The sequence below is a fragment of the Numida meleagris genome, chromosome 17, assembly GCF_002078875.1.
Source record: "Numida meleagris isolate 19003 breed g44 Domestic line chromosome 17, NumMel1.0, whole genome shotgun sequence".
Lineage (NCBI taxonomy): Eukaryota > Metazoa > Chordata > Aves > Galliformes > Numididae > Numida > Numida meleagris.
This window is the reverse complement of record NC_034425.1, coordinates 4,436,703-4,464,282: the sequence shown is the minus strand read 5'-3', so window position 1 is coordinate 4,464,282 and position 27,580 is coordinate 4,436,703. Positions and strand designations below refer to the sequence as shown.

The following is a 27,580-nucleotide window of genomic DNA, read 5'->3' as shown; positions in this document are numbered from 1 at the left end:
AAGTTGTAACTTGTAAGTACATGGTATGGACAAAGAGATGTCTGGGGACATGAACAGCAATATCAGTGTTATTGGGGCACTTTCTCGGGTTAAGTACAGGGCTGAGGATTAGGAGGTCAGTGTCTGCTCTATCTTGACCCAACTGCTGCTCACAAAAAATTAGGAATGACTTAATCTGACAGAGCCACTGATAGATCTTGGCCCAGTTTCTTCTTCTCTGTAGCTGGGATGAGCAACAGCTGCAGAATGGGTACTGGGTTTAACCAGATCCCCAGAGTTAACTTTCTAATCGTTTTAAAATCAAGATACAGCTGGTTTATCCAAGCATACTCTAATACCGGCTGTGCCCGTCAGAAGAGGTTTCTGGAGAGGATTTGACTCCTGCAGCTGAGTCCATGCAGCTGTGTGCACTGCTTCGGTCAGTTCTGCTTTGCATGCCCCTTGTGTAACACAGTGATGCCTCAGTTTAATCTACTGCTGTTTCAGCAGAATGAAAAATGGGTATCTTCAAGAACTAGATCAGGTCTTACTCCCCTATGCAAAGAAAAAAAAAAAGTTAGTTTTAGCCACTGCTATTAAAATACCACTTTACCACTAACATCCAAATCTGCAGTCCTCTTCAGTCAGGAATGCTGGTGGTATGGGCCGGGGAAGTGAAGTCAAGCGTTTTTAGATCCCTTTGTGTGTCACTAAGAGTCAGAATGGGGGGAGATGATTTGGAATCCAGATAAGGTAAAAAAAAAAAAAAAAATAGTAATAATGTAGGGGTGGATTCTTTCACAGGGACCAGAGGCTGTGGTATCTGCAGGCTCTTCACTAAGGTACTTGCTACAGAAATTCCTACCGTGCCGCAGAGCACCGCGTGCAGATTCTGGCTTCGTTTTGCTCTCTCCTGCTGTAGTTTCTAACTCATCCCTAGGGGTGTTGGGCATTCAAAGGTAGTATTATCTGCATTTTTTGCTGTTGCCCTTTTTGCCCTATGGTCGTGGGGCTGAAAGCCGAACTAGGTCAGTTATTTCACTGGTTTCATTGTACAGCTGCACAAACAGTTCTCTTGGCAAAGAGGCCGCAGTTCAGAGGGCTGGGGCACTGCTTAGGCTGGTACTGTCACCAAAAAGAATGTCTATTAAATTGTGGTTTGGGCTGAAATTTCCAAGCGGCTCACATCCAGAGTGATGACCTTGATCGTTCTTGGCTGAAGCAGTACAGCGACCTATTGAGCCCGTGCCTGCTACAGCTGTCAGCTAGGGCAGAATTGCTCGCTATTACTAACCAAAGGCTACAGCTAGCCAGCAGCAGCGTGCAGCCCTCAGGACACGCGGCCGTCAGCTGCTTCTCGTGCAGCAAGCTGCATGCTTCCCAACAAAGCCGGTTCAGTTGTGTGGGTCCTTCCTCCATGTGCGAGGTTTCTTATTTCACAGCTCCCCCATCCTGCCCCCCTGCCGGCCCAGGGGCCGAGCTGTCCCATGATGTGGGATTCTCACACATGCTGTTTGTTATTCTGTCCTTTTTCCTTTCGTTCTACAAAGATTTAAAGAAAGAGGGTGGGTGAGGGGAAAACCGTGCAAGTCTTTGAAGCAACTTGACTTCTGATGATTAATTGCAGCAATGAGCCTGCACAAGGGAGGGAGACTCGTTTTTGATTTATTGATGTTTCTTTGTGAGAACAAATTTATAGCAGAGGGGAAGCAGCTTCTGAGGAGAATATCAAATGGTTAAAAGGTTCCGAGCGCTCTTTGATGTCACAGCCCTGGAGAAATACTGGAAGGTAGTGAAGGACAGACACTGTTTATTTATAAAATAAAGATCAGATACCTGTTTTTGGCAAGAGCCTGTAACGGAGCTGCTGTTAACAACCTATTCATTAGCCAGGCTTGGAGCCGGACCTGAAGTTCCTGCCACTGCCGCCCGCTGAGATGAGGAGAGCCCGATGTTTGGATGACATTTCCAGCCATTAAGTCTTTCCATGCCTCTCGTCTTGTGAAGCAGCACCTGTTTCTCACATTAGCTGAGAAGGCAACAGCAGCTTTGCCACGCTGTTAGGCACACTGTTAGAGAAGGAAGGCAGCGAGAGGGAAACCAGTGACGGCCCACCCAACCAAGCGAGCGGCGGCCTCTTTTCAAAAACAGCATCTGACATCAGAAATGCAGTGAAGGAGACGGGAAACAGAAGCGCTGTGGCAGAGGAAGAAGGAGGTGATGCTGTTCTTCCTAGAGCCGGACTGAGCCGTTGGGTCAGGATCTTCTGCCGGCGGCTGACATGTCACTTCTGCTTCATGATGTCACTAGAAATCTAGAAGCTGTAAGGAAAGGGCAGGGGCTTCTCTCGGTTCCAAACGCAGCAAGCGCCCTCAGTGCGGCCGCTGGGCCGCAAATGAAGGTAAGGAAGCAGCGTCAGTCGCCGCTCGCTCACCAGCTGAGGCAGCACCTTCTCCACGTGCTCTATGTCCACCTTCTCCAGGTCCTCCGCCTGTGCCTGCCGCGCTGCTCGCGCCGCCGCTTCTGCGGTACAGCCCCGGCGGCAGCGCTGCGGCGGCGGTGTTCCCCGGAGGCCGCGGGGCAGGGGGGATATGGGGAGGGGGGGGTGTGGGGGCTCACCTCGCACGAAGACCTTCAGCATCTCCGCCATCAGCAGCAGCGCGTCGCCGTTAACTGCGAGGACAGGGCGCTAAGGGGGGGGGGGGGGGGGGGGGGGGGGGGGGAGGTGGAGGGGAGGCCCCGCCAGGACCGGGCCCGCCGCCCCGTACCTCGCGTCTTCCCGTCGCGGAAGTGCAGCCGCAGCAGCCGCTCCACCGTCTCCTGCGCGGAGAGAGCGGCGGTGAGCGGGGCGAGGCCGAGCCGGGCCGGAGCCGCCCGCTCCGCTCCGCTCCCCCGCACCTTCCTGAAGCCGCCGTCCCGCTCCTCCATGGCGCCGCCCGCCCCCACCTCCCGGACGTGCGCGGGGCGGGGCGGAGCGCGGCGGCTCCGCGGTGGCAGCGCCGCGCCCGGCGACAGCCGGTACCGCCCCGCGGCCATGGAGGAGTTCCGGCGGGGCTACGCGCGGCTGTGCGCGGCGCCGCAGGAGGCCGTGCTGCGGCGGCTGAGGGAGCGCGGGGAGGCGCCGGGCCGCGCCCGCCTGGACCTGGCGGAGCAGAGCCTCTCGCTGGAGACGTGCGGAGCGCTGGGCCGGCTGCTGCCCGGCGCCGCTCCCTTCGCTGAGCTGGCGCTCGGAGACTGCGGCCTGAGCGAGGACGGTGGGCGCGGGGCTGCGCCGGGAGCGGCCGGCGGGGAGGGGAGGGTGCGGAGCTCGGCGGGGCCGCGTCCCCGCTGCTCTCCCGGCGCCGGGCCCGTCGCTAAGGGACGGCGTTACGCCCATCCCGGGCAGAGGGTTTCACCTGTGAAACGAACGGCCTCCTTTCTTTTCGTACCCAGGCGTGAAACTCCTGTTGCACGGTCTGTGTTCCAATACCACCGTCAAATCTTTGGATTTGAAGGTGAGTCTGTTAAGAGTAAAATAAAGACAGAGAGATGGGGAAGGAAATAGGAACACGAGCTTACCCGGGGTTAGAGGCAGCCCCACAGCACACACGGGCCGTTCTGTGCATGTCCTGTTCTCCCGTCACTCAGTCTTTGCTGCAGCCTCCTACAATTGCCTTACAGCTCGTCTTTGGTTTTACTCATCTGCTGTGATAGGAAGCTGTTGCTGAGGATCGTTGGTCTGTTGCTGCGTGGTCAGTTGGAAGCTTTCCATTAGGTTTCTCTATTAATTAGTGCATTCCTGGCGGCTTGACTTGCTCTTCCATAGAGCATCCTGCTGGCGAGTGTGTGTCTGCTTTAACAGTCTGAAATCAGTATTACAGCCGGAGTACAGCTGTGGTGGTGGATGGGATAGCTGGACTGGGGCAAAGCGCTGTTCACTGATCGCTCAGCACTTTCGTTTCAGGGCAATAACCTGCGAACCACGGGAGCTGAGGCACTGGGAAAACTTCTTAGGCAGAACAAATCCATCAGGAGGTAAGAAATTATGTATTTTTTGGTTATTCCTACCAAATAGGACGTCAAATTGGGAAAGAACGAAGCATGAGGGAGAATTTCTTGGGCTAGGAGGCATGTCCAGCAGTGCTGTTTCTTTGTGAGGCATGGCTTAGGTGAAGGAGTGGGAACTGGAGGTGCCTCTTCTGGGGATGCAGAGCACTCTGCTCTCCGAGTCTCTCTTAGGGTTGCTGGATGCTGCGATCCAGGTATTCAGGCTCTTGTAACTGTCACCTTATGTGAACTCCAATCCTGTCTGCTTTTCCTTAGCCTAATCCTGGAATGGAACAGCCTGGGCATGTGGGAGGAAGGCTTCTCCTTTTTCTGCCAGGGACTGGGAGCAAACAACTTTCTCCAGCGGCTAGATCTGCGCAATAACCAGATCAACCATCACGGGGCAGGAGAGCTGGCCGTGGCACTGAAACGAAACGCCAGCCTTCAGGAGTTGGGTAAGAGTGACTAGCTGTTGTCCACCTACACGCACACACGTGCACATGGGCTCGTTGTAGCCCACCCTGATCTCTGCCAACCAGTGAGCATTGTTCCCAGTTGTTATTAGCCTGAATCACTTTGCATGGTGGGAACTGTAACTGGGATCTCTGGAACACATCCTGCAGGTGAAGATTCTGTGCTTGGAGCAGCACAAGTGGAGAAGGGAATGAGTTTGTACCCATTTGTGGATCCATTAACATGCCTCATGCCCAGCTCTGGGACTTACTTTACACTTGCTTTACTCTTACTAAGGAATTCTGCTAGAATTTCATTTTGGAAAATGTGGCTCTTGGTGCCAGTTCTTTCTCGACCACGAGTTGCGGTTGTGGTTGTGGAAGGAATGCCCATGAGATGAAAACACGAGAGGTATTGTGTACCTTTTGTGTGGCTCTCTGCACATCAGATTCATTTTTGCCTTCCTGCTTTGCCAGTTGTTTTCCCTCCCTCTCACTGGACTTGAAAAGGGAGATGGTAGTCACTGCTGTGTTCGTGCTGAGACCTTATGGGATTAGTTAGCCATGCATGTAGAGGGATAAAGAGCATGGCTTCTCCTGAGCCTTGTATTTTTCAGCAGATACGTGGCTACTGGGGTGAAAGTTTGCTTTCTGTATAGATTTACGTTGGAATAACATCGGGCTTCTGGGTGGCCGAGCTTTGTTAAACTGCCTGCAGAGCAACAAGACCCTGAAGAAGCTGGAACTGGCTGGGAACAATGTTCCCAGTGACATCCTGAAAGCTGTGGGTAAGTAAGACTTAGAATTATAGAAGATCATCAAGTCCACCTATCATCCTAACGCGACCGAGTGTACCATTAAACCATGTCCCTGTGTGCATGGGAGAGAATCAGTAACTCTTCTCCAGTCTCAGCACTTGAGGGATGTAGGGTACTTGCTGCTCCAGAAGGCAGCTGGCCCTCCTCCTCCCCGATTCTTAACAGCCTATACACAGTGCTCAGCGTTATTTCCTGTTGTCCTATATTGAGGGCTGGTCAAGTTGGAGGTGTCACTTTGACCAGCAAGAGGAATTGGATTAGTGACTGCTGATCCATGTGAACATGGGAGCACCTGGGGCTTTAATTTGCCTCTGAGCCAAGCATGGCTATGCCTAATGCAGTATGTGCTTGGCTGTTGGCTCTCCTGTGGCTGGGCTGTTGATTACCCCACATTTGCTGCTCTGATTCTGCTCTGCCTGGTGTCATAAGGTGAGAGTGCCCTTTGTCCATGGTCCTGGTGCACCTGGTAGCCAGGTGTCATTCTGAGTGCTTGCTATTCTGTTGCTGTAAAAACATGTCCATGCTCTTCTGTTCTCTCTGCATCAGAACAAGCCATGGATCACAACCGGGACCGTCAGACTATCCTCAGCGAGACACAGAACCGAACTTGCGTGCTCAGCAAGGAGATATTGAATCTGAAGGATGAGAAGACCAAGCAGGTCGGCGATCCTATGTCTTTAGTTCAGACTGGTCAGCTGGAATCCAGTGCCTTCCCTCAGTGTCCCCATGAACCACCCAGTGATAAGATTACTGTGCACCTAAAGATGCCTGGATACGTTTATGAACAGTACACAGCATCGTTCAGTAAATAGGCTCCCTTCTCTGAGCTAGATTGCCCAGGAATCAAATCCATAACAGTGCAGGTATTGACACGTCCCCTGCTGAACGTATTTGCTCTGGATTTTGGAGGAGTTTTGGTGATTTTTTTTCACCCATATTTGTACCTCTCATTTCTTTTTTAGTAACTGGTTTGATGTTTTCTGAGCGATGAAAGCCTAGAAATAGAACTCCATTTTCCTTCTGGCCCTCAGTGGTGCAGAGCCCCTGTAGTTAATGCCCTCAGTCAGACATGTTGCTGAACCCCTTCACACCTCCAGTTTGGTTTCTTCCAAGAGAATGGCTTGAGCTGTCTCCTGCTGTCATTAGGAAGAGAAAGCTGACAAATATAAATGTTTCAAGCTGATGCAGTTCATTTTTTCATGGATGTCTTGTTCTTGTCTGCCTTGTTCACAGTTCTTGGATTTGATGGACACTATAGACAAACAGAGAGAAGAGATAGCCCGAAGCAGCAGGTGAGTTGGATTTGAGTGCTTTCTGCTGTCAGATAGCAGGATTGGGCCCTTCCATTTCCTGACAGAAATTAGCCACCCCTTTTTTTTTCTTTCTTCCCCAAATGCAGGATATCTGCGGGACGTGTCAGCCAGCTGCAGGAAGCGTTGAATGAGCAGCACTCTATTATGAATTCACTGAAAGCCAAGTATGGAGGATGAAAACCTTAACCTTCCCAATGTTCTGTACTGTATAGGAGGTGCTGAGCAGAGCTGAGAAAGGGGCTAACCTAGAATGGCTGGCTTAGTATTCCACATAATCATATCTGCAGGAATACCCAGAAATTATGGCCAGATCAGGCTTTGAGTATAAACACAGTGCATTGCTGTAAGAGCAAGTGAATTACAGAGTGAACAAAAAGAAAAAGGAGTGTGGAGATGGGGTGGGGATATTTTCCTTCCTCAGTTTACAGCCTGACAAGAGTCTGTACCTGCTTTCCTTGTCAGTTGTCAGTATTCTCTGAGAGCCACTGTAGGCATGGGGGAACCTGACCAACAAGGTTTTATGTTCAGGAGCAACGAGCTGGAACTGTCTAACAGTGCTGTTAGACTGTGTAGAGCTGTATGCACGTGGCAGTGGTTGGGCTTCAAATGCTAATGACACTGGCTAGTTCAGCTAGAAGTAGTTTCATTATGTGGTGCCTCAGAGCGGATGTGTCCTCGTGTACAGAGTAAGCAGATCGCTTTCACTGCCCATGTTCAAAATTCCATCCCTAATTTTAAAGAATCTTGCAGTGGTGTATAAGAGCCAGCTTTATTCTCCCGTGGGAGTGGGCAAATCCTGGAGGGGTGCAGGTATGGAAAACACCTCATTGAAAATGGGCTCTTGGAAAGTCCCAAGTCAGTGCTGACAGAGGCTGCTGGGTGCACAGATCAGTGGTGTCCTTTATGCAGAGGCAAAAAAAAAAAGCTTTGTTTGGCCATCCCAATTTCATCTGCTGCCAAATATATGCTAGCATCTTGTACCACGTGGTGTGTAGCACTCGCTTGGAGTGTCTCCCTTAGAAGGAGTTCTGGAAAGTGTTTCTCTGTGCAGGTTGCAGATGACTGAAGCGGCCCTGGCTCTGTCTGAGCAAAAGGTGCACAACCTGGGAGAGCTGCTGAGTGCCACGAAACAGGAGCAAGCCAGCATGGCTGAGCGCCACTTTGCGGAGCTCCAGCAGCAAAAGCAGGTGGGCTGGATAAATCCTAGTTAGGTTTGAGAATGGGGCTCTGGGTCATACCTGCTTTGTGTGGGTTTGGGGGATGCTGGTTGGGTTAGGCAAGCATGACTTGTACCCTTAGCGGGTTTGCCACAGCTGCTGTGACAAATGGTTTTGTGGAAATGAGACAGGTGAGTGCAGGGGGTGGAGAGGAGCTGTGGTGCTTGTGGGTGGGTTGGATTATGTGGGGGTAACTTGGTAGTGCAGAGAACTAAGGTAAGTACATGAGTTCTTTTTAATTCTGCTTCTGTTTGCAGGAAGGTGCTGATCGGGAAGGCAAGCTTTTCCGTGACTTATCTGCCTGCAATGAGAAGAACTTGTTACTAAGAAACCAGGTAGGAAAGGAAGTTCAATGATGGGAGGTGGGACCTGGCTGGTGTTCGCCTCTGCTCTGCATATGTCCTCTGCTTTGGCTCCTGTTTGTCTCTGCTGATTGTTCTGTACAGCTAACTTGCTCTGCTAATAGGAGAAGAAACTCCTTCGTGACAGTAATTTCCTGTTAGGTGGATGAGTTGGAGAAGAAGTGCAAAGTGCAGCAGGATCAGTTATTCCAGCTAAAACAGGACTTGACCAACACAACAGCGGAGCTGAAGCTGCGGGCTGTGCAGGCTGAGGGTAAGTGGAAGATTAAAAGCAGCTTCTGGGCACCCATGGAGTATCGTTACCGTCAGTGAGTCAGTGGTGCAAGACAAAGAGAGGTGTAAATACAGCCTGTGAGGCAGGAATGCCTTAGTGCTGATGTGCCTACTTTTAATCTGCAGAGCGCCTAGAAATGGAAAAAAGAAGATTTAAACAAAGTCTTGAAGACATGGAATCACTTCGCTTAAAAGAGGTAAGAAGGGCATTTCTGTAGCTTCTTGAGGTTGCTCTTTCCTTGGTCCTGGCCACTGGAGGCTGTTGTTTGCACTTCAGTGTAAAAAATAGCAGATTTAGGCTTACTGTGTGAATAATAGACCAATTCTACAAGAAAAGCTTAGCTGAAGAGATCACAAAGCATTCTACCTGTTAGCAAATTTTGTAGCTTGTAAGGATATAAGCCAGAGTGGTACGTGACTCTGCTGAAGAGGCATGGGGGCTGGTCGTCGTGTCAGTCTTGCTAGGCATAGTGGTAAAGGTAAGCAACCTTGTCCTGCTCAGCGAAATCAAGATACATTATTGGAACAAATTAATATATACCTGCTCTATGCAAACAGTCCTCTAAGGCGACTCAGCCTGCTCGTATCTTCTCTATCATGTTTCTGAGAGATGGAGAGGACAAGAGGCTGTGATCAACTATGTCTGGAGTGTTTATGGAGGTGTCAAATCCCTTGAAAATAAAAATATCTCCATAGATTTCTCTGAAGATGTGAAAATCTTAATAGAAAAAACACAGGGCAGGAAGATGCTAGCCACACTAAAACTTGAATTGATTCTCTGGTCTTTTGTACCAACTTGAAAATAAGAACTCATTAAACGTTGCCTGGAAGGGATGCTCTTTTTCATGCTCAGTGGCCGTGCTGTTATGCTTGGAGATATGAGTGGCTTTCTGGCACTTGTTTAAATGTTTTCTGCTGCTGTGCAGGTGGATCATTTGACACAGCACATGGAGGCCAGTGAACGTTCTATGCAAGATAGAGTCCAGAGGCTGGAGGCCATCAGGATAGCCCTGGAGGAGGTGAGTGTGGGTGCTCTAGGTGCATTCAGCTAGGAAAGGAGGAGCATGCACAGGTGCTCTGTGGAATCTTCTAGTGCTGAACTATGTAAAGACTGTCATGTGCAATGGGGAGGAACAGAAGACAGCAACTTCGGCATTTGGCTTACCAACTAAAATTATTATTGCGGCTTTGGAGTAAGGAATGAGAAGGTTCCATGGAGAAACTTGTAGATTCTGTTTGGACAAAAATAGTTACCTCTGAACGTGGTTAGATTCTTACCACGATTTGACTCTATAGATTTAATGTAGGGAGTCCCAGGCTGTGTTGCATGTTCCTGATCTGTTCCCCCACCTAGATCCATTGCTGCCCTCTGCCATTCCCTTGTCTTTGGAAAGCTTCACCTCTTACTTTCCCCTGTGTAAGTGACTTTCACTGAATTTAGGTGGCAATCTCAGGGTGAGAAAAGGTGTGTAACTTGGTTTTGTTCACCCAGTCCCTGAGTGACAGGGACGGTTGTGTCGCCTGCAATGAGGAAGCTGCTGATGTTTTCTGGTCAGTGTTTCAATGATGCAGCTTCTCTGTCTGGAAAGATCTTCCATGTTTCCATGGCAGGAGCTGAGCCAAGTCAAAGCAGCTGCGCTCACTGAGCGAGGCCACGCGGAAGAAGAGTTAATAAAAGTTCGGAATCAGGCACGGTTGGATGAGGTAAGCACTGCCTGTGGGCCCTGTCTCTGGGAAGGAGAGAATTTCGCTGCCTAGCCTATGTTTTTGTTGTAGGGAGATGATAAGTAATTCCCTTGTCTGGGCTTCACTGTCCGATAAATAGTTTGATTTCTAAGGAAGGAGTTCTCAAAAGTTTGCTTTGAATTGTCTCCAGAGTGTCCTGATCTGCTCAGCGCCTTCCAGTAGTGTCAGAACTGATGTGGATATTGTCATAGAAGAGCTCATCTAAGTTACCAAGTTCTGGAGCTGGCAGCCAGGTGTAGATGATGTTTGCCAGCAACTTTCCTGTGCTGTTCCTGTTTCTCTGGACTCAGAAGCATTTCCCCAAATGGCGGCTGCTGCTGCTGGATGGAAAGGCACTGCAGAGTTGAACTTTGTGGAAATAGCAATGTGTAAACACCATGTAAAAGAGAAGAGGATGAGGAAAATACACCAAAAACGATTAAAATTGTTACGTATACATAACTACACAGAAGAAAATGCTTTACAGAGTTAAAACACAGAAAAGCTGTCGTTTGTGCTAGAACAGCAGTAGCTTAGCCACGTACAGCAGTGGTTCAGAGCCATTCAGGATACAGAGGAGGTGAAGAAATATCATTAGATGTGAAGGCCAGAGGTGGCACTGGTAGCAGAAAGCAGCTTAGATTCTCTCCTGAATGCAAGGGAGTTGTGCTTTATCTATTATAGGTACATCCTGTGCTTGCTTGTTCTTTGCTACCAACTGACTGAACCAAGGCTTCACCATTTCAGGAACAAAAATGGGAATATCCCTTCACGGGAATGGAATAGAACTGATGTATTTTCTTTTTTCTTTGTATCTTGCAGCAGCAGCGGCTGGAACACCTTGAAGAGAAGCTGAGGCTGATGACTGAAGCACGGGACGAAGCTCAGAACTGCTGCCTCAAACAGAAACAGATGGTTGGTGAGGCCCAAGCCAAGGCCAATCAATTGAGCCTGCATGCTGATGGACTCAGAAGGCGAATAGAGGAACTTCAGCAGGTAATTTTGTGTGGAGCACACAGATGGGGGCATAACAAATTGCAGAAGTTGGTGGGTTAATCGTGGATTTGTCTTTGTGTGTCAGGACCTGAACAGTAAGGAACAGGAAAAAGTGACAGAAGTAAATAAAGTGAAAGTGGAATTGCAGGAGCAGATTGGACACCTACAGGCTGAGCGCACAGCACAGGAAGGGCTGAGAGAGAAGATTGCAGCCCTGGAGAGACAGCTGAAAGGTGATGGATCCTTCCATGCTTTTCAGATGGTAATGTGTAGTAGCCTACACTGGGCCTTAAACTGAGCTATGCTTACAGGTAGTGACAGAGGCTCTTGCTACCTTTGAGTACAAATTTACCCTCCATGCCGCTGTTTTGCACAGCAAGCAAAATGTTTGGACTTCCTGCACAGCAATGTGTAACATCTTGTCTTTGCAAAACCTCTCCCATTGTCTCGTGCAGCTGAAGGTTTCTTGCAGCTTGTCTCGTGCTCGTTGCTCACCCTGCTCCTGCTGCCCTTGGCTACGCCTACAGTGTCTTGTTCCTGTTCTAGGGACATCCAAATTTTCTGTACCAATGCTGCTCTTCTTTCACAGTCCTGTCAAGTAATCACCGAGAGGCACTGCTGGACAAAGAAGGTGAAATCTCTATGTTGATGGAGAAGCTGAGAATGAAAGAGGCTGACATCTCCAGGATGAGGGAGGAAGAAGCCCAGCGAGCAAGTATATTGCAGAATGCCATCATGGCATACGTGCAGGGATCCTCCTTGGGAACCCACAGTTCGAGGAAATGAAAGTGTGGCTTAAAGAATCCAGGTACCTGCTGTCAGGAAAAGCACAAGCTACTCAGGTACAGCCCGTTCCTTGTAAGCAAGGCAGTTTTGTCAGAGCGGGGTGACCTGAAGGCTTGCAAGCAGAAAGCCCCACTTGTTCAGAAATCTTGCTCCCAGCAGCATAAAGGAGGAATGAGCCATACTCAGCTAGGATAGAGGCTTGTGGGTCTGAGTTTGTGATGAAGAGCCCTTACCCTGCACCGATACAGCATTTGAAGCCGTTTCTGTGCTCTTTTATACAGTGCCAATCTGTCAGCACGCTCTGTTATTACCAGTGGGATTTTATGTTCCCTGAGAAGCGGTTGTTCTGAAGCACTTGTTTGGATACCAGGGCTGTTCACAACGCAGCCTTGTAAATGACGGGTAGCAGTGTTTACGGTTCCCTGGATGTGGGAACCATTTATTTTACTCTGAGCCACGGGGTCCAGAAGTTGCTGGAAAGACAAATCTCTGTGTGCCCAGTGGTTATGGGCGCAAGCAGTGGCTGACAGTTCACTTTGGCTTTTTGCCTTGTCCCTCTGTGGCCCTGGCTGTAGTGATGGGCAGCACAGGAACATTTCTAACACACAGGAACAGCTGTATGGAGAGGGACTGCTGTGCAGTGGCACTCCGTATCCCAGCTGGACACCTGGTTTTGGGCCATGGTTCACACCTCTACCAAGTGACACAGCAAGAGAGGAGTCTGCTTTCTTCCTTGTTGTGGAGTTCAGCCCTTCATTAGAGTTCTCGTGGCCAAAATGCAATGAGATTTAAGTCCACTATGACTTATGGCAAAACCGTCCTCCTAGCTTCTCGGGACCCCAGAACCGAGTCATTTTTGGGGCCGTACCCTAGAGGTGAGCGGTGGTTCTGACTGGCCGGGGAGGAGCAGTTTCAGTTCCTTGGCCGCAGAGATCCCTCAGGTGGCAGGCACCGAGAAAGGGGAGAGCTTGGACAGGACTCCCAGATCAGATCCTCCTGCTGCTTTCTCCAGCGAGTCTGTGTGGGAAGAATGAATGTTTGAAGAGCCAACTGGACAACAAAACTTTGCGTGGACTGGTTGGTTTGCGTTCTTGATTTTTTTTATTCTTATTTTTAAATCGCTTTCCTGTGCTGTTTTAATAAAGAGCTTTTACGTTTTCCATAACACGTGGCACCGACCAGCTGGCTGCTGGGCTGGCGCGGAGGGGCATTGCTGCTGCGCTGCTCTCTGGGAGATCCCGTCCGTCTGTCCTGGAGCTGAAAGCTCTCTGAGGTGTGTGGGGCACAGGAGCTGAAGCCAGGTACGAGCTGGGACTGCGCCCTGGGTGCCAGGACAGGGCCTGCAGCGGGTGCACTGCAGCTATAGCCTGTTCTCTCTGTTCCTGCGGGGGAGGTGGAGGGCTGGAAGGGGCCACAGGGGGCTCTGCTGCGGGACCGAGCTGGCCGTGCCCCGTCCATGAGGGGTGCCCGAGGAGGCATTCAAGGCCAGGCCGGACGGGCAGCCCGAGCAGCCGTCCCCCAGCACTGGGGTTGCAACTCGATGACCTTTAAGGTCCCCGCCTCCCCGGGCCGCTCTGTGACTCTGGCTGCTCCGCGTTTGTTCCTCAGCGCTGGGGCTGCGCCGCATCGGAGCCCGGAGCCGCTGCCCGCACGGCGGCACCGCCCGCTGCTCCGGGCCTTGGGGGCGGCGCGGCGCTGCCAGCAGAGAACGGCCGAAGCGCCGGACGGCTGCTGCCGGGGGAGCGGGCGGTGCGGGCCGCATTCCAGCCCTCGGCACGAGGCCGCGGTGGGCGCTCAGCCCCGGCACCTCCCGCGAGGCCGCGCCCGCCCCCGGGGACGCCCCGTCCGCTCCGCCCCCGCCGGGCCCGCCCCGCCCCCGCCGCAGCGCTCGGCTCTGCTCGGCGGCGCTCGGCTCGGCTCGGCTCGGTTCGGCGGCGCTCGGCTCGCCCCGCCCCGCCCGCGCGGGCTGTCACTGCGGCGGAGTCGCGGCGGCGCCGCCATCGCGGGCAGATGCAGGCGATCAAGTGTGTGGTGGTGGGCGACGGGTGAGTGCGCGCGGCGGCCGCGGGGCGGTGGCGGTGCCGGCCTGCCCGCGCCTCGGCCCTCGCGGCTCCGCACAAAGCGGGCCCGAGCTCGGCGGCGCCGAGAGGAGGGAGGGCCGGCCCGGCGCGGCCCCGCCCCGCGGCCCAGGCGAGCCGGCTCGGCGAGCGGGAGGCGCCGGGCCGGGCGCGGCGAACGCGAAGCGGATGGAGCCGCGGGGCCGCCGCGGTGCTGAGGGACGCGCGGGGCTCCGGGCCGCGGGCCGAGCGGGAGCCGCTCCCGGAGCTCTGCCCCCGGAGGGAGCCCGGGGCCTTCGCTGCAGCTGCGGTTCGTGAACTCGGGGCTTCGTCTCTTAATGAACGCCGCTGGGCTTCGTTCGCGTCTATGGGCGTGCTGCCGAGGGAGCGAGCGCGTTCCCTTGGGTCTGAGGTCTGTCTCGTGGCCGTGTCGGTGCCCCTGCTCGGTTCTTCTCCTCGCAGGGGTGGCTTAAGTGCGCAGCCTCTCCCCCTCCCCATCTCGGTGCTCGCAGGTTTTTCTCGCGTCTCCTTTTGTTGTTTGCGTTCCAAGGTGAAACACGTTGCTGCTTCTGGCTTCGCCGCACGGCTTGCCGTCCTTCCTGCTCTTTTCTCTGGGCTTTCTCTGCACGCCTTTTGCTGAGAACGCATCTGTATTCGAAATATGGGCGTGCAGTAGGCTTCTGGTGCTTCCTAACTTTTCCTGGCTTGTCTTGTGTATTATCCCTCGTTATTCCCAATGCTCTGTTTGCGTTTCTGATCACCACGGCAAGCATGGGGCGAAGATGCAGAGAAGTCAGTGTGAATGGCCTTAGTCAGCGACCGGTCCTTCCACCTTCCCGTGCATGCCGCACCCACAAACATCTGCTTGGAGTGAGGTCTTCCAGTTTCTGTCTGGAGGGGCCCGGAGAGGTCGGTGGGAGACTTGCTCAGCACAGCCTTGTTATAAAGAGGACAGCAACGGCTGTGAGTGGGGCACGCTGGAAGCGGGCTCCAGCTCAAGGTCTTGCAGGCTGGCGGTGAGCTTTGAGTGAAGGCGGCTGAATGAACTTGGGCACCAAAACAACTGAAATCACAGACACGTGCGTATTTTGTGAATGGCATGGTTTCCCTGTGCGGCGGGAGGAAGGTGCTGAACTGGGATCTAAGTTGGACGTGAGAGTGTAGAGGAGCGTGGTAGCTCGTGACGCAACCTCCCTGCTCTGAGGAGGGGACGTAGCCCAGAGGAGAAGCAGGGTGGGTTGGTGTAGCAGTTCTGGCTGCATCGTCCCGGTGCAGCACTGTGGGTTCCCTGCGGTCTCGCACCCCTGAAGTCTCACGTCGCTTTTCTGAGAACTGGGTAGGGTGTAGCTCTGACTGTTCAGGCTCACTCAAGCTCTAACAGACAGCTGGCACTCACTATTGGTTTTCCTTGAAGGTTCTCCACAGCTCACAGCTCTTACAGTGATAAATAAGTCGTTTCCGCTCCTGTTACTTCTCTGCTGTTAGAACTAAGCTTGTCCTTTCCCCTACAGGGCTAATTGCCCTTCATATCCTAACACAGCTGTCAGCCAGCTGCTGCCCCTGAGTCGTCCAGTCCCACCTGCCTTTGTCAAAGCCCTGAGCTGATATTTTAGAGATCTACCTTAGTGCCAAAATCTCTTTCCAAACTGTCAGAAGTCACTTGGAAGTTCGCTTTTGTTTATGGATGCTTATTTTTTCATCCTTTGTATATACTGACATTCAATTCCTGTGTCTGAAGAGCCTGAATAACTCGCTGTGTGCCGTTGCACATTTTTTCACCCACTGTTTGCCCATTTTGCTAGATTATTATGGATGTGTTGAGGGACAGCACGCCCAGCACGTAACCCCAGTTTATTTCCCCTCTTGGTTTTGGAACAAATGCATTTTGCCTGGTGTTTTGCTGAGGCCAATGGAGTGGAGAAAAGGAGTAGAAGAGAACAGTATCAGATGCATGCTGAGGTGGAATGCTTCTGGTGAGTTCAGGCCTGGTCCCTGACAGAAAATTCTAGCCTGCTCCAGATCTGTGTCCTCATGTTAGCTTTTTACCTAACCTCATTTTTTTGGGTGGGGAAGGGGTAAATTTCCCTGCCTCAGTGCTTTCTGCTGTATCCTCCTTCATCTTGTCACTCTCATCCTCTGCAGAGCTGTAGGGAAGACCTGCTTGCTGATCAGTTACACCACGAATGCCTTTCCTGGAGAGTACATCCCCACTGTGTGAGTAACACGCTTCAGCTGCTCTTCCCTCCTTGTGTGTGCGTGTAAAAGTTGGTTTTGTGGGTGAGGAGGCTATGCACTCCATATGTGAGGAGTATGGCTGTGCATGGGAGGAGAGCAGAGTACCCCCACTGGAACTGCATTGCACAGTGACCCCTCCTGATTCACGGCCCCCTGGATTTCATATAATGTCACATGTGGGTCAGAACAAGATTGTCACTGATGGGGGATTCTTCTTTGGCAGGTTTGATAACTATTCTGCCAATGTCATGGTAGATGGAAAGCCGGTGAATCTAGGCCTCTGGGATACAGCAGGACAAGAGGATTATGACCGACTGCGGCCTCTTTCCTACCCACAAACAGTGAGTACTGGGCTTGGACTGGCTTACAACTGCTCTCAGGGGGGACAGGGAGGCTCCCACAGCCATCTAAGCTGCATTTGTTTAAGTTCTTACAGCTGCAGCCATAATTCTGGTTGTTTGAGGAGAATCACAGCTGAATTTCTCCTAAGAGACTGTCACGTTCTAGTTCCTACTTTGCAATGGTATTTGAACAGTTATGCATGTTGTAGGTAAGCTCAGGTGCAAGGAATGGTGTGGAGCTGCTGTAAAGCTGAGCTGTGTTCCATATTCCCGCTCTCTTTTGGTGGCACTGCTCACTGTTGGGCTGTGCTGGCATTTTTTTCCTGTCTGTAGTGATTGCTATGTGGCCTCCACCATCAGGGATGAAGACTGTAGCACTGTTAAGGTATTTGTGGTCACAAGCTCTTAACATGTTGAGTCTAGTATAGTAAATGAACATGAAGTCATACACCCAAAGTCCATCCCTTCTCTCTCTGAATTAATTTAGCAACCTTCACGAGGCAGGGCATCTTACAGCCAACAGTCCTTGCTGTTGAGAGGTTTTTTTTTTCTGTAAGGCTCCCTTTCCCACACTCCCTCCATTATCTCTAGCTGTTCCTTTCTACACAATTGATCCTCTTGTTTCCCCCACAGGACGTTTTCTTGATCTGCTTCTCCCTTGTGAGTCCAGCCTCCTTTGAGAATGTCAGAGCCAAGGTACTGTATTCTCCTTCTTGGTGGAAGGGAGGAAACAGTGAAATTCACTGCCTGAGCCAACACGGTGACACCTACAAGCCCCACGTTTCTAGCAGTCATGTTTTAAGAAACAAAAGTAATAGTTGGCTGGTTTTAAGAGGGACCTACTCTTTATTCATGACTTCTTTGGCTAAGTTTTTGCCTTTTCAAATCTGCCTTAAAGAAGATGAGGGATGTGCTAGAAACTAAAATGCAGTTGAAGTACTATGTGCAGAGCTGGCTGGTGTCATCTGTCACGATTCCATGTTTCAGTGGCTTGTTACATCTGCACCCATCTCTTTCTGCAGAGCACACTCAGAGTTGCAGGTAGAAGTATCCTGTCCAGGTGTTTACACCACAGATATCAGTAAAAACCTTGCTCCTAACAGTAAATGCACCCTCATGGCAGCGCCTACTGCCATGGCTACTTTTCTCATCATGCTTCTCTGTTTCAGTGGTACCCTGAGGTCCGACACCACTGCCCAAATACACCCATCATCTTGGTGGGCACCAAGCTGGACTTAAGGGACGATAAGGACACCATTGAAAGGTTACGTGATAAGAAACTGGCTCCCATCACCTACCCCCAAGGTTTGGCCATGGCTCGGGAGATTGGTGAGTGACGTGCTGGAAAGGCTTCATGGCATTGAGCTTTTTGTTTTGAAGTGGGTGAGGGACGCTGTTTATTGGTAGGACTGGAGTGCTTGAGCTGGAGCTCTCTTTCCCCTAGGGTCGGTAAAGTACCTTGAGTGCTCTGCCCTGACACAGCGGGGCTTGAAGACGGTGTTTGATGAAGCCATCCGGGCTGTGCTCTGCCCACCGCCCGTGAAGAAGCCTGGCAAAAAGTGCACCGTGTTCTGAGGGCTGTGGCCTAGGTGCTGGCTCAGCATGTTGTTGTCCTCCGACAGATTGCATATTAGCTGGGTGTTTCTGGAGGGGGCTGGGATGTGTAGGGCCCTTCATCATGTACGAAGTCAGTGTTTTTTAAATGTCTCTTTGATTTAACGTCAGTGTTGATGTGAAGGGGCAGTGGGGGCAGGAGACTAGCTGGGGGCTGTACAGCTCCCAGGAAAGTACAATGGGGAAGGCAAGATAGCTCCTTGGGGCAACAGGCTGTTTTGGCTCTCCTGAACTCCAAGCTGAAAGGGCTGAGACATCCATCCTGTGCTGGAAACACCTGTGTTTCATCTGCAGGTGAAACACGTGCTGAAGATCCTTGTGGGAGTGGGAAGGAAGCTGATATAAGTGGTGGTGAATGACAAAAGCAGCTGGAAGAGTAGAAGGGTCTCCTTGCCCAGCCTACTGTGGCTAACAGTTAACAAATTGGTGCTCTATCAGATACGTGCCTGAGACTGTTGAAGGAATCATAACCAGCCCCAGAAGGGGTCAAAGTAAATGAAATGTGAAGCTGAAGAACTAATCATTAGGTGCTTAATTGGACACTAGCCAAACTCAGTGAGTGAAACAGCCTTGTGCAATCAATGTATTTGCCTTTTTGTGTGCACACCCTAGGACAGCATGGTGCTGCTCCCCCCCATCAGTCTTTAGCAGGGCCTCCCCCCACAATCCAGTCTCTGCAGAGCAGGGCTGAGGTTGTTGCCTCTGTTTTGTTTTTTTCTACTAAAGAGAGCAAAGGAAGCAATGAGGTGTCTGCTAACTTCTTCTTTCCCTTCCCAAGGATAATGCAGGCAGGCTTTATGGGTTTGGTTGGAACAGGGAAAGCTTCTGGAGGGTTGTGTTTGTAGGGGGGAATAGGGTTGGAAGAAAGACAGATCCAATTTCTAATCATCATGTAGAGTGATAAGATAAAACCTTATTTGGTGCAATAAACATTCTCCATGACAGCATATGTGATCTTTATTATATAGCAGCCTTCTAAAGGTAACTTTCTGCCTCGATTCTCAAAGAGGTTCCAGCTCTGCTGCCCCTCTTGTCCAGCAACACTGGGTCTTTGTCACTATTTTCTATTTCTTCTACATCTATGCAATACCAGTATGAAAATTAGACCAGCTGCAAAATGCAGATGTCATCTTAGGAGACGAGAAATCCCCCATCAACCATCAGTGAGCTGCCAGTTGTCATAGCACTCTTGTCACTGAGCAGGAAAAGAATGCTGTTCACCACATCGTCCACCTCTGGAATCAAACACAGAGGACATCCAGTGCACCCCTCCAATTGTACTAGAAAAACAAGCATCCCAAATGGTATGTCTTTGGCTTCTGCATGTAATCGGAGCAGGGAAATCTCTCTGCCCCCCGGGCTGTGCTTAGTGTGATACACAGGACAGCATGGCTGAGAGCAGGACATCCAAAAGTCATTGCTGTGACCAAACGATAGATACTTGACTCACAGCAAGCACCAGTGCTCGCTGCAAATCATATTCATGAATAATAGAGTAAGTGCATTCTGCTTGTCCAAAGAGGGCTCTAGGACAGGGGAGGTAAGTTTGCCCTGTCATCAGATGCTTCGGGAATTCAGCCACAGCCACTCAGCAGGGCTGTGACTTTGCTCACAAAAAAAGCAAGATAGCCGTGGCTGTGATGTCAGTTAGGAGGAAAGCTTCGATAGAGGAAAGAGCTCAGCCTGGCAACAGATCTAGACTGACCTGCAAACTTTCCTAGTGGAATCCGGTTAATCATGGCAGCAGATTTCTGAGGATCGCTCCAGTTAATTTTCCCCATGTCGGTCATAACTACTGTGGGATTCACAGTGTTCACCCTTATCTGAGACCAAGAGCAACACACCATGTACCAAACTGCTCTGAGAGGACGTGCTTTCACGCTTCTCTTTCAGAAGGAATCCTACCTTGTGAGGTCCCAGTTCCATTGCCATTACCTTGCTCAGCATATCCAAAGCACTTTTGGTAGAACCTTAAAAGAGGAAGGAAGAACGGGAAGCATTTAAGTGCTCAGCACTCGGTCTGGATCACAGAGAGGTACTTTACTCTGTCCAGAACTGGCAGCTGGAACCTTCGAGGCTGTGGGTCTCCAGCCAGTCCAAAATGAAAGAAGCACTTACAGTAAACAGCATGATCCCGCAGGGCACGCTGAGATGCCTGGCTAGAGACATTTACAATTGCACCTGGTAGCCCCTGTGCAATCATCTGCCGAGCAACGATCTGAGGAGGGGAAAAAATAATGAAGGATGGCAGAATCTGAACAAGGAGAGAGCATGATTTCATTTGGTAGGGATCTTATGGTAGGCAAAAGAGCAAAAACAGCCAGAGGATGTCCTCGCTGCCTCCCACTTGTAAGAGACAGGGCCCTAGCTCTCTTCCTTGACCCTGTACACACAAAATGTCGCACTGATTTTGGACTGTGGTCCCCATAGCCATCCCCCTGCCAGGACCTGTCTCTGCTGTGCAGAACAACTTAGTTGTTGCTGTTTGTGAAGACAACCGCGGTGACAATTCATCCTCACCTGAGAAACGTGAAGCACGGCGTGGAAGTTGACATCAAAAGACCTACAGATAAATCAGATTTAAAAGTGATGGGGTTGCAGACCAGGCCAGAGAGGAATCGTTCTGAGAGGCAGCAGAGGACGAATGCTGCGGGTGTCCTGGAAGCACTGGTGATACTCAAACACAGATAGAAATGCCAGGCTGATGAGCTATAGCAACAAAGCACTCAGTGGAAGCGAGCGAGGTGTGCAGAGAGGAAGGTGCCCTCACGCATCTGCCCATTTCTAGCAGGACTCTGTTCTTTGGCAGACTCATATAGCACTTCTGTTAAAGTTTAAGCAGCAATTCCTGGGCACCCGTGGCTCCTCTTATGTAATCTGGCCGTCACAAGGCTTTGAAGCAGTAAATTTGCTATAAGAGAGGTAGAAGCAGCCCCTGTTTGGAATATAGTTCTTCCTTGGTCAGGCTTTCGCCTGCGGGATGATCAAAGTAGGATACGTATGCCTTATGGTCTGCTTCAAACAAATCCTTTACTATAGCCTTGCATATTCCATTTCTAACATGGGGACGAATTAGGACCCATCTCAGAAGGCATCAGACTCACCGTAAGCTGTATCCTAAACGGTGGCACATTAGGAAAAAAATATATATACATTATCGAAGTAAACTAATTTAATTTTTCACCTTGACCATTCCATAGCCCCTCAGCTGGCTCTGTCTTCTCTTTCTAAACTGCCTCAGCAGCAGCTGGCTTCCAGTTTAGCAGTGGGGCTGGATTGGAAGCTCTGGGGCAGCTGGGAGGCGAGGCGGCCGGGTTCTGGCTGCTCAGGCCGTGCTATCACCTCACTGCGCTTCGCTTTCACCTCCCCTCGACGTTTAAAAAAAAGCGTGAAAGCTGACGAGGCGCTCACCGCTCCAGGGCCTCCCGGGTCACCTGCAGGAAGGGCTGCAGCATCGCCACGGCCGCGTTGTTGACCAGCAGCTCGAAGGGCCCCGCCGCGCCCAGCGCCGCCTCCGTGGCGTCCCAGTCGGCCAGGTCCAGGCACAGCGGCTCGATCCCGGGGCACTGCGGCGGGGGCCCGGCTCAGCGGCGCCGCGGGGTGCGGGTGGGGGGTGCCGGGGGCGGGGGAGCCGTCCCTACCTCTCTCGCGAGGCTCTCCAGGTCCGCCGCGGTGCGGCTCAGCGCCGTTACTCGCGCCCCGGCCTCGCTCAGCGCCACGGCCACGGCGCGTCCGATCCCTGCGGGGAGACGCCGTCAGCCCCGGCCCCGCTCGCCCCCTCCACCCCCGCCCGCGCTCCCGGCTCCCGCCCACCTTTGCCGGCCCCGGTGACCAAGGCCCGGCGGCCGCGGAAGCTGAGATCCGGCTCCATGCTGCGGGCGGACTGCGGCCGGGGCGGGCCCGCGGCGCCGGGACCTGGGCGGTGCTGGGGTCGGGAGGCGGGGCCCGGCGGTGCGGGCTGCCCTCCGGGAAGCGTCGCTGCGGCTGCCGCTGCGTGCTCGAAAAGCGCACGGCTCGGAGGCGATCCTGGGCATAACCAGCGAGCATCGGGCTGAGCTTTCTCGGCTCTGATTCTCCCTAAAGCGCTACAGCGAGAGAGCTCAGAAAAAAAAGCTGCAAGGACAGGCTTTGCCTGATCACTCAGAGCTGCTGAGAAAAGCTGCGGGCAGCCCTCGTCTGATGGTCAGTGCCTGGAAAACCACGTGTAGCTACACAGAATCCTCTTGCCTGAGGCATAAAGGAGACCAGGGTAGGTCATCTAGTGCCAGCCCCCTGCCAAGGCTGCCCAGGGCCCCATCCAGCCTGGCCTTGAATCCTCCAGGGATGGGGCATCCACAGCCACTCTGGGCAGCCTGTTCCAGCGCCTCGCCAGTGTTTAAAAAACTTCTTAACATCTGACCTAAACGTCCCCTCTTGTACTTCGAAGCCATACCCCCTTGTCCTATCGCTATCAGACCATGTAAGAAGTCAGTCCCTCTCCTGCTTGTAAGCTCCCTTCATGTACTGGGAGGCTGCAATGAGGTCTCGCCCCAGCCTTCTCTTCTCCAAGCTAAACAAGCCCAGCTCGCTCGGCCTTTCTCCATAGGAGAGGTGCTCCAGCCCTCTGATCATCTTAACGGCCCCTCCTGTGCAGCCACTCCAACAGCTCCACATCCTGCAAGGTACAACAGAAAAATGGTCTAGAACTCGTTAAGGGGTTAAGTTACCACACCACAGCTTAATTCCAGGGGTAGCGAGCATGGCAGCTCCAACTGCCTCCTGCTTTGCAGAGCTGACATCGTATAACAGAGCAGCACAGGCAATTACACATCCAATTAACATGCTTTAGTGATAGAAACAGAGGTCTGCTTGTAATACCCAATTGATCCATTGCTTCCTGAGGACGCTTAAGAGCTCCTGTGGCAGTGCAGAATGGGAAAGTTCTGACACAGAGCTAGTAAAAATATTTAATTAATTAGCTGCAAGGATTCTGCTCATCCATATTTCTGCCCCTGCACATCCAAGTCATCTAATTCTTACACACTTTTTATCCATTGGGCAGCACCAGAGGCTGACAGGAGACTAGTTTTCTGGATTGCAGGGTTGAATGGTCCATTTTTGGTGTAGAGAATGCATCAACAGACATGATAAAACACACGCTTTGACGTACTTAAATATTTATTTAATAGAATCATTTTATGTATGAGACAGTAGTTTAAGAAGCTGCATCCCAGTATATCGATAGAGCCTACTGCACTGTGAACAAGAGAAACCTTAAAAGAAGCCTGAGCACCCTACCAGCATTAGGCATGATAAAGAGGCAGCCTGCTCCATTTAGGGTGGGAAGTGATTATAGCATGGAACTTCCACTCAGTTCTGCTGCCATCAGTATGAAGTACTGTCGTTTTTGAACTGCACTTTGCCACATCATTACTACCCAGCCCGTGCTGTCTGTAGTATCTAACATAAGATACTCTACCACTCTCCTACTCCCAGTAGGAGAGGAAGAAAAGCTCCAGCAGGAGAACTCAGAAATCACCGAGGATGAATTCTCACCAAGTGCTTATGCAGCTTCACAACTTTTTGCTACAAGGAGGTTGAAAACAAGAACCCAACAAACGTTTAAAAAAGAAAAAAGTGTTTATATAGATACCAGTAACACCAGAGCTGTTAATGACATATCATTAAACCATAGGACACCTCAGTTCTAGTGAGCAGAACACCTAATGGAGAGGTAGAACATGCCACAAATCCTCCTCCACTCTCTATAACAGGCTGTCAGTATTACAGATGTTCCTGTTTGAAACAGCCACTGTGCTAGCTGGACTTCCATCTGATTGCCTGCAGCACTCTTATTCCTGGGCCTCATGGTCAAAGCACTGCCTTAGTAGATAAAGAAAATGAAATTTAAGAACAAGCTGCTGGACCGTAGCGAGTAGTCAGCTTGTTTGCTCCTCTGTAAAATTAAATAAAGTCATGCAAAGAGGACAATGCATCCAGTTGTTGAAAGGTTTTACTTTAAAAATAGAAAGCAGAGAATACTATATTACAGGAGGCTGACACCTACGCTACATTTCATACTTGAATACGCTGCAGGTGTTTGCCTACGTTATACCACTTTTCAAATGGGAAGAAGTTAAGCAACTAGCTGAAATACACAGCTCAGCACAGCTGATAGACATCTGAACCTTGCCAGGTCCAACTTCTAGCCATTAGTCATAGTTTCAGGTTAAACAATATCATGCTATTATTCTCCACTTAATTCAGCCTCAGCCTCTAGCACTAAGCCAGCAAGTATTTTCTGAAGGGTTTGAGAGCAGTCAGTGGCTTTACAAAATCATTTTTTACTCTGTTCTTCATGGCAGGTATAGACTGCACAAAGGCAAAGTTTGGGGTAACAAAACTAAACATACGGAGCCTCAATTCTTCCACTTTCAAAGCTAAGCTTATTTTATTTATAATGCAGCAGCAGGTGATACTGCTACAGCATTGGACTCCTGCTTTTGTATCAGCACACAGTTTCCTTTTATCAAGTGCCTGAATTACTTATTGAAACATTAAGATGTAGAGGAAAAATAAACACTGGCCTCAAAAGCTCACCTTAAGAAGCTGAAGTGGGGTAACCACAATCACACCATTAACAGATCTCAAATGATACCATCAAAAACTTTCTCGGGGCACTACAGCTATCTAGCATTCCTCCTCCCTCACAGTGAAGGATACAGCACAACTTCAAGAACAGGGTGTTTCATCAGCCAGCGGGCATGCTCTAGCTCATATAACCTGCCGAGGGGCAAAGGAGGAGAAACAGTTACCATCTAGTATGGCAAATACTTCTTCAGTATCAAATACCAAGGGAATAGTCTTGGACCTAGCAGACCACCATCGTAATCACTGCCATTCAGTGGTAAGTGTGCCAAGTCTGACAATCACCTCCATGGGAGGTACACAAGGACTGCTGGGAAGAATGTGCACTGTAAGCAACTCTTACGCAGTCCTGAGTCAGTTTACCCTTACACAGGGTTTTTCCCATGACAAAGGCTTTCACCCTTGTCTACCCTAGCAATTCCAGGACTTGTGGTGTTTACAAACAGACCGTGTTCCAGCTCCCAGGCAGAGGAGGTATTATATGGCAGGCCACAGAAGTTCTTAAGTCCTGCTCTCAAAAAAGGCAAGCAAAAACTTCATCCCCCTCAACACCACGGGGACTGCAGTCTGCTTTAACATTCCAGCTTCAAGACAGTGGCCTCTGAAAGCTGCTAACAGTGGTCAGAATGCTGTCATTCTAAGTACTGCATTTGCCTAGGATGCATCTGAGCAGATTCACACGATAGGCAGGGCTCACGTGACATCAGATGAAAAAATAAAGTGACTTTTGTACACCTATGACTGGAGCCATGGTACGAAGAGCCACTGGACCAAAGAACAAGAAATAGAAGATTTTCTTCTCTGGAACGTCCCAGGCTGCAGCTGAACAAAAACCTTCTTGCCATAATCAGCCAGTCTTGCTTCTGTACATAGTCTGCCTCCTTTGTAGATACGTCTGTTTGCGTCCCAGAAGAAAAAAGCCCATCGCAACTCTTGTTTTATGCAAAGTAGGTAGGATAAAGGTGTCAACAACTGGTCAAAAGTTATGACATCTTCTTATTGGGGCACCAAATAGTGTCAGGATAGAGAAGACAATGGACAGATTTAAATCTGTGAAGGGGAAAAAAAAAAAAAAAAGTGAGATTGAAATTCTCCAGACCAGGAACATGCTAGCATTGAATGTGCAGCAGCCTAACACAGCAGAGAAGGTGGCTCTGCCCACCTTTAACTGTGACAAGATCTGGCATGCGAAAGTAATCCCATCAGTGAGTTTGGTCATCTTGCAGGTGAAAAACAAACAAGACAAGGAGATCTTGTTTTGAAAGTGGACACTTACCTGGTTGGGTCTTGCTGAAGTCCAAACACTCCTCCCACACTTACAACATTGTGTTTGTTCTCAGGGTCCCCATAACTCAGGGTTACCTGGAAAAGCAAATAAAAACTCAGAAACTGCAACACTACTACTACTACAAAAAAACCCAGAATAAGGATAGCATGATTATTAATGAGGTATGAAGAGAGACTCCAGAGACCCTGTGTGATTTGAGTGGTGGGTTACATCTGAGAAACAACGGTCAGTTTTGACATAATATTGGCACTGGATGATAGCAAACAAGTGGATCACTGCTCATCAAAAGGCAAGCTGGGAAAATAAACAAAGGAGCTAAAGTTTCATTGCCTTAATGGACAAGATGAGTTACAACCAAGTTTTGTAAGGGCACCAATCCTGCTATCATCTCTACCTTCACTAAATTACATCCGTTCTTCCTCAGGCACAGTCTGAAGCCTACAGTAGCAGTGTCTTAGCAAAAAGGGAAAAGAGAAACATTTTGGGTGTTGGATGGCATGCAAAGGACTGCTGGCTGCCAAACCTGGCAACAAAGCTTTGATCCTTGGAATTCCAGCTCATTGCTACTCTTCTATACAAGTATTGTATTAAGACATTTGCAGGTACAAGGCAATGATGTTTTGTCAAACTGCAGATCTGCATTTTGGGTGAGCAGTCAGCCCCAGGGAAACCATGATGACCAAAAAGAAGGCAGACTCAGCCTACACTTAAGGTCCCTCACATGAAGGAGATCACATCATGTCCCAAATGTACGTTTGTACTGCGTAATAATATTGCCAGGAAAACATAAGCAAGCATTTCATAGGGGCAAAACTACACTTTTGTTTGTTCATAGTTGTCAATCAGTAAGAGGCAGACAAAGCATCTGGATAGCCTCATAGCTCCATCTACTGCTGGTATCCCAGCAATTTAAGAAACGAAGCAAACAAACCTAGGTCTGATTTATCCTGATTAAGTTTCCTGAGATTCAGGCAAGTCAGTCTTAAAATGATCAAACATTTAGTTATGCCTTAGTTATTGAAGAGATACTTGCTACAGCTGTGATTCTAATATTGTTAAACAGCATGAACGAAGACAGAATTTGTTAGACAACAATACTTTGTCACATAGCAAATGAAGGCAAACTAAATGTTGCCTTCTTCTACACCTGCTGCTACTGTGACTCAGATATTAGGAAATGAGAAACACAATATTTAGATCTAGTGTAGTAGAATGTGCCCCTGAAAGAGAGGACATCTATATGACCAGACTGTCTAGGGAGGCAGTATGCTTTTTACCTAAATGAAGGAATTTGACAGCACACAGCTCTGAGCTACTCCATAGGCATCATTCTTTGCCAAAACGTACTAAGTCGATTCACAGGCTGCTTTCTGATCAGTCTGAGGTGTGATTACAAGAACAGGACACGAGGCTCAGCCCTACCTGTTGCAGCACAGACTCTCCTTGTAGCCTCTGCAGATTTTCCAGATGG

At 50.3% G+C, this 27,580-nt stretch overlaps 4 protein-coding genes across 14 annotated transcripts; 2 read left to right on the top strand and 2 right to left on the bottom strand.

Annotated features, from left to right (window-relative positions):
- Window positions 46–3,019, bottom strand: CENPX (centromere protein X). 6 transcript variants are annotated; one of them, XR_002443847.1, is made up of 5 exons: window positions 2,748–2,922; window positions 2,599–2,652; window positions 2,414–2,527; window positions 1,816–2,300; window positions 46–534 (listed from the first exon to the last, which is right to left on the bottom strand). XR_002443847.1 is itself a non-coding variant. In XM_021414828.1 (5 exons), exons 1-5 carry the CDS (start codon window positions 3,013–3,015, stop codon window positions 2,275–2,277), a joined length of 384 nt encoding a protein of 127 aa, XP_021270503.1. In that variant the 5' UTR covers window positions 3,016–3,019; the 3' UTR covers window positions 1,625–2,274. The 6 variants fall into 6 exon arrangements, 3 of the variants coding, with proteins under 3 accessions (XP_021270503.1, XP_021270504.1, XP_021270502.1); XR_002443848.1 differs by lacking the exon at window positions 46–534 and adding an exon at window positions 1,621–1,761; XR_002443849.1 differs by lacking the exon at window positions 46–534 and adding an exon at window positions 1,621–1,761 and having other exon boundaries at window positions 1,858–2,300.
- Window positions 2,999–16,222, top strand: LRRC45 (leucine rich repeat containing 45). 4 transcript variants are annotated; one of them, XR_002443845.1, is made up of 21 exons: window positions 2,999–3,233; window positions 3,412–3,473; window positions 3,923–3,993; window positions 4,282–4,460; window positions 5,117–5,245; window positions 5,822–5,934; window positions 6,509–6,567; window positions 6,675–6,752; window positions 7,640–7,775; window positions 8,063–8,140; window positions 8,309–8,420; window positions 8,567–8,637; window positions 9,367–9,459; window positions 10,052–10,144; window positions 10,988–11,161; window positions 11,247–11,394; window positions 11,751–12,003; window positions 12,557–13,024; window positions 13,130–13,248; window positions 15,807–15,977; window positions 16,147–16,222. XR_002443845.1 is itself a non-coding variant. In XM_021414810.1 (17 exons), exons 1-17 carry the CDS (start codon window positions 3,014–3,016, stop codon window positions 11,945–11,947), a joined length of 2,013 nt encoding a protein of 670 aa, XP_021270485.1. In that variant the 5' UTR covers window positions 2,999–3,013; the 3' UTR covers window positions 11,948–13,112. The 4 variants fall into 4 exon arrangements, 1 of the variants encoding a protein (XP_021270485.1); XR_002443843.1 differs by having other exon boundaries at window positions 11,751–13,024; XR_002443844.1 differs by lacking the exon at window positions 15,807–15,977 and having other exon boundaries at window positions 11,751–13,024; window positions 16,147–16,202.
- On the top strand, window positions 13,848–19,138 carry RAC3 (ras-related C3 botulinum toxin substrate 3 (rho family, small GTP binding protein Rac3)). Of its 2 annotated transcripts, none has more exons than XM_021414825.1 (6): window positions 13,848–13,992; window positions 16,147–16,218; window positions 16,463–16,580; window positions 17,214–17,276; window positions 17,750–17,909; window positions 18,025–19,138. In XM_021414825.1, exons 1-6 carry the CDS (start codon window positions 13,958–13,960, stop codon window positions 18,153–18,155), a joined length of 579 nt encoding a protein of 192 aa, XP_021270500.1. In that variant the 5' UTR covers window positions 13,848–13,957; the 3' UTR covers window positions 18,156–19,138. The 2 variants fall into 2 exon arrangements, with proteins under 2 accessions (XP_021270500.1, XP_021270501.1); XM_021414826.1 differs by lacking the exon at window positions 13,848–13,992 and adding an exon at window positions 14,225–14,416.
- On the bottom strand, window positions 19,134–22,167 carry DCXR (dicarbonyl and L-xylulose reductase). Of its 2 annotated transcripts, none has more exons than XM_021414822.1 (8): window positions 22,008–22,167; window positions 21,836–21,933; window positions 21,606–21,760; window positions 20,715–20,757; window positions 20,313–20,412; window positions 20,100–20,164; window positions 19,900–20,017; window positions 19,134–19,474 (listed from the first exon to the last, which is right to left on the bottom strand). In XM_021414822.1, the coding sequence occupies exons 1-8, from the start codon at window positions 22,063–22,065 to the stop codon at window positions 19,326–19,328; spliced, it is 786 nt and encodes a 261-aa protein (XP_021270497.1). In that variant the 5' UTR covers window positions 22,066–22,167; the 3' UTR covers window positions 19,134–19,325. The 2 variants fall into 2 exon arrangements, with proteins under 2 accessions (XP_021270497.1, XP_021270499.1); XM_021414824.1 differs by having other exon boundaries at window positions 19,134–19,429.

Excerpts from the sequence above, each read along its gene's own strand:
- LRRC45 (XM_021414810.1), top strand. The coding sequence starts at position 3,014 with ATGGAGGAGTTCCGGCGGGGCTACGCGCGGCTGTGCGCGGCGCCGCAG. Across the intron at positions 6,753-7,639 it reads ATGAATTCACTGAAAGCCAA|GTTGCAGATGACTGAAGCGG; the intron begins GTATGGAGGATG and ends TTCTCTGTGCAG. Across the intron at positions 10,145-10,987 it reads ATCAGGCACGGTTGGATGAG|CAGCAGCGGCTGGAACACCT; the intron begins GTAAGCACTGCC and ends TGTATCTTGCAG.
- CENPX (XM_021414828.1), bottom strand. The coding sequence starts at position 3,015 with ATGGCCGCGGGGCGGTACCGGCTGTCGCCGGGCGCGGCGCTGCCACCG. Across the intron at positions 2,528-2,598 it reads GCTGAAGGTCTTCGTGCGAG|CGCTGCCGCCGGGGCTGTAC; the intron begins GTGAGCCCCCAC and ends CCGCCGCCGCAG. Across the intron at positions 2,301-2,413 it reads AGAAGGTGCTGCCTCAGCTG|CTTCTAGATTTCTAGTGACA; the intron begins GTGAGCGAGCGG and ends CTTTCCTTACAG.
- RAC3 (XM_021414826.1), top strand. The coding sequence starts at position 14,343 with ATGAACGCCGCTGGGCTTCGTTCGCGTCTATGGGCGTGCTGCCGAGGG. Across the intron at positions 16,581-17,213 it reads CTCTTTCCTACCCACAAACA|GACGTTTTCTTGATCTGCTT; the intron begins GTGAGTACTGGG and ends TTTCCCCCACAG. Across the intron at positions 17,910-18,024 it reads GGCCATGGCTCGGGAGATTG|GGTCGGTAAAGTACCTTGAG; the intron begins GTGAGTGACGTG and ends TCTTTCCCCTAG.
- DCXR (XM_021414822.1), bottom strand. The coding sequence starts at position 22,065 with ATGGAGCCGGATCTCAGCTTCCGCGGCCGCCGGGCCTTGGTCACCGGG. Across the intron at positions 20,413-20,714 it reads CCGTGCTTCACGTTTCTCAG|ATCGTTGCTCGGCAGATGAT; the intron begins GTGAGGATGAAT and ends TCCCCTCCTCAG. Across the intron at positions 20,018-20,099 it reads TGGAACTGGGACCTCACAAG|ATAAGGGTGAACACTGTGAA; the intron begins GTAGGATTCCTT and ends TCTTGGTCTCAG.